Here is a 3,343-nt window from a genome sequence, read left to right on the forward strand (position 1 = left end):
CCATGGCAGATGTTGGAATGACCTTTCAGATCCCTTCCAGCTCAAACCACTCCATAATTCCATGACTTTGTAGATTATCCCATTGTTCTTGGCTGCTGCAGTTGGCATGACTGGACATAAAGACATAAAGAAAATAAAGACATAAAAGCCTTGCAGTACTTGGGTCTAAAGGGGAAATTCAAGCACTGAGTTTTTGATCAATTTTTGAATTTTCTTGCTGTAACACATTTGAGTCCAGGCCCTGAACTCTGTTTTGCTCCCCTGCCAAGGGCTGATGTCCCCTCATGTTCAGCAGACCTGTCCTGCTCACAGAAAGCTCTTTACTGTCCAAATGCTCAGTACAGTCCACACATTAATGACCCACATTTTTTACATCAATATTTCATACTTCAGTCACCTTTCTCCTCTTGAACAGAATAAAATTAAAAAATGCCACAGTCCACCAGGGCAGGCACACAGAAGCAAAACCACCTCCATTCATAAACCAGCTCCTTCCCCAGTCATCCCCGTATTTTATAAAACCAACTCTTCTCCCTTCGTTTTCAAGTGGTCAAATTATCCACTCCAGCCAAATATTTTATATTGCAAATTTTAGCCTGAAGCATTTTGTTTTTCCAGTCAGGTTATGAAGCACTGAATTTAGAAGGTTTTAATAGAAAGGCTGACAGACCCTAAACTCCAGCAAAGCTACTGGGTGCCACTATAATAAAGTTCATGTGTAAATGTGTATAAGTCATTGATTTTCTGTAATATAGGAAACATATGCTTCAGTTAACTACTTCTGTAAAATACCAAAGTTTTATAGTTAGCAAATATTAGGAAATGGTAACATTAAAAAGGAGATATATGAGGTGATAAAGAAGACTGGTTCTTCATTTTAATACTGATGACAGGACACTTGATTCCCTCTTGAGAGCAATTCTCCTCAGTTCTTGCTTTAGAAATCAGTTTTCAACCTTAAACAAGGGTTGGAAAAATCCTTTAAAAGGGATAAAGTGACCACTGAAACAGCACCAACAAAAAAGCAGAAAAGGATTTGTCAGTTTTACTCATTTTTCCCTCCTCCTTATTCTCCTTCAAAATCAAACCAAATCAACTCCATTGCTGGGCAAACAAAATTGACTTTTTCTTTATTGCTGAGGATTGAGGCTTAAGTTTCATGAGATTAATGAGTGTAGTGCATTTGATCAGCTCAGCAGAAGAATATTCATCTCATGGATATTGGATTTCTTCAAATATATCAGTAATCAAACATTAGCAAGGTTATGTTTAGGTCCTCCTTAGTGCTGAGGAAGTGAATTATGCATTCAGCCTTTCCACACAGAAAAGACACAGCTAAAATCTGAATTTCATGGCAAGGGAAGCAGGAATTTGGAGATGAATTAGTAGGACATACCTCATACCCTGGTATGGATCTGACTGCCTCTACCACTGCCAAGGACACCAGGTGCTGGATAAAAGGAATTCTCTGGCCTAGGTTGGAATGTAGAGGGATGGAGATGTGCAGAGTGGACAGGGCACAGCCCATGGGACTGAGCCAAACGTTTCCACCACGACCTGGGCAGGGAGAGGAAAAAGGGTAATTTCAACTTGAGGAAAGAGTATTTATAAAAAAGATCACTTTGTGAATGCAGGTAACAACCAAAGAAAAAGATTTAAGGGTATCCATCCAAGAATGTACCAAAGTCCTTTAATGGAGTTTCCAAACTAACTTTGAAAGAAAAAGGGTTAAAGTACAAAGGTTTTTCTTAAAAAAACCTGGATTTTTTTTTAATATTCCAATGTCTCTAAGTGTTCAAGGCCAGGTTGGATGGGTGTCTGAGCAACCTGCTTTTGTGGAAGGTGTGGCAGGGGTGGAACAAGATGATCTTCAAGGTCCTTTCCAACTCAGGCCATTCTACAATTCTGTTCTGAGGTTCTGAAGTACTCAATCCCCCAGCATGTCCTAAATCCCCTGCTTCCAGGGTTTTCCTGGTCTCTGCTAACAGAAACATTTTGAAAGATCTTGCTTTGTTCAAGTGGAGTTTGTGAAGATGCTCTGTGAGCAGCCAGAGATGCATCCAAACCCTGAGCCCTCCTGCACTGAAATCCAGGGAATCATCCTTTCATGGATTTGTGCTCGGAAAAGCTTCTTGGGCCACACACTCTGCTCCTCCAGGAGAATAAATGTGGCTTTTAAAGAAGTGCCAGCATTTTTCTGGGCAAGAAACACGACTTGCTTACATTTATCTGCTCAGGCAGGTCCTGCAGACTCAATCTCAGAGCAGTCAAGCCCCAGTCTTGTTCCAGTTAACCCAGTTTCAGTTTTAATTTGGAGTTCTGACTCGTGTTACACTGAGTGTAGTGATGGCAGTTTTTGTGACTGGCAAAACTTTTTTGGCAGGAACTAGGAGACCACTAAATCATTTCTGCAAAAGCCACCAAACATCCTGAAAATGTTTACTTTGGTCTCTTATTAACTTTTGGGTTTTCAGTTTGAATCCACAGCCTGAGCGGGAGGAGAAGAGGACAGGCATATTCTATAGATTGTATTATCAAAAATGTTCATCATGCATCTTAAAATGTTCTATTTTGTGTATTTAATATAGATTTATTAGTAAAATAAGGAAATTTACTCACCTTTCCCTTGTGTTTGTCGAACAGCCACTGCTATTAAACCCATCTCCTCAGGCAAGTCGAACATTAACCTGCCAATTAGGGAAAAAAACCAAAAACCTCACAAGCTTATCAGCTGCAACACTAAGCTACATTCATGAAAATCAAGGCTGAAAGAGCAGGTAATATTTTATGTTAACGTTGCACCACAGTTTTTTCAGTTAACCTTTAGTTCTGATCCAAGCCCATTAGAATATTAAAAAACGATGGGCTGAAAAACGAAAATGTAAAATGTTATTTTATCTGTTAGGCTGAAGTAAGTCAGAGCCACAGTTCATTTAAGTTTTCTGATAACACAGGTTTTGTATTTCTTCACTTTTTCCTCAAGAGCTCATTTTTTTTTTTTGGGTGTCCCTATCTTCAGCAAGTGACAACCAGCAATTCCAAACATTTGTTTCTACTTACAGCGAATTTTTTGTTCATACTACAAAATATAAGAGCAGCAGTTTCTGATTATTTAGAAAACCAATATGGTGGCAATAAAGCAGTTTAAAAGATACACTATCCCCTGAGAACTAATTATGATTTAACTACAGTAAATAAATCTACACCTTCTGAGAGCTCTAGAGAACACTGGCTTATTTTAGGCTTGTGTTCTGCTTTTAAAATAGTTTCACTTAAAAGAATACTAACTTTCCTCTGGGGATAAGTAGAAAGTGCACTTTAACACCATGAAATGAGTCAATGC

The 3,343-nt window shown here is 38.8% G+C and overlaps 1 protein-coding gene across 4 annotated transcripts in view; it reads right to left on the reverse strand.

The window, feature by feature from the left end:
- The window catches only part of HLCS (holocarboxylase synthetase), a 142,810-nt gene that overhangs the window by 39,755 nt on the left and 99,712 nt on the right, over window positions 1–3,343 (reverse strand). For all 4 annotated transcript variants that reach the window (XR_001520718.3, XR_004499747.1, XM_033518671.1 and 1 more), the window contains exons 7-8: window positions 2,620–2,687; window positions 1,397–1,557 (exon numbers count right to left, since the gene is read on the reverse strand). Coding sequence is in view for 2 of the 4 variants with exons in the window: in XM_033518671.1 (XP_033374562.1) it covers window positions 1,397–1,557; window positions 2,620–2,687 (229 nt within the window). In the remaining 2 variants the exon portion in view is untranslated. The remainder of the gene's footprint in view (window positions 1–1,396; window positions 1,558–2,619; window positions 2,688–3,343) is intronic.

The sequence above is a fragment of the Parus major genome, chromosome 1 (assembly GCF_001522545.3).
Source record: "Parus major isolate Abel chromosome 1, Parus_major1.1, whole genome shotgun sequence".
NCBI classification, from domain to species: Eukaryota; Metazoa; Chordata; class Aves; order Passeriformes; family Paridae; genus Parus; species Parus major.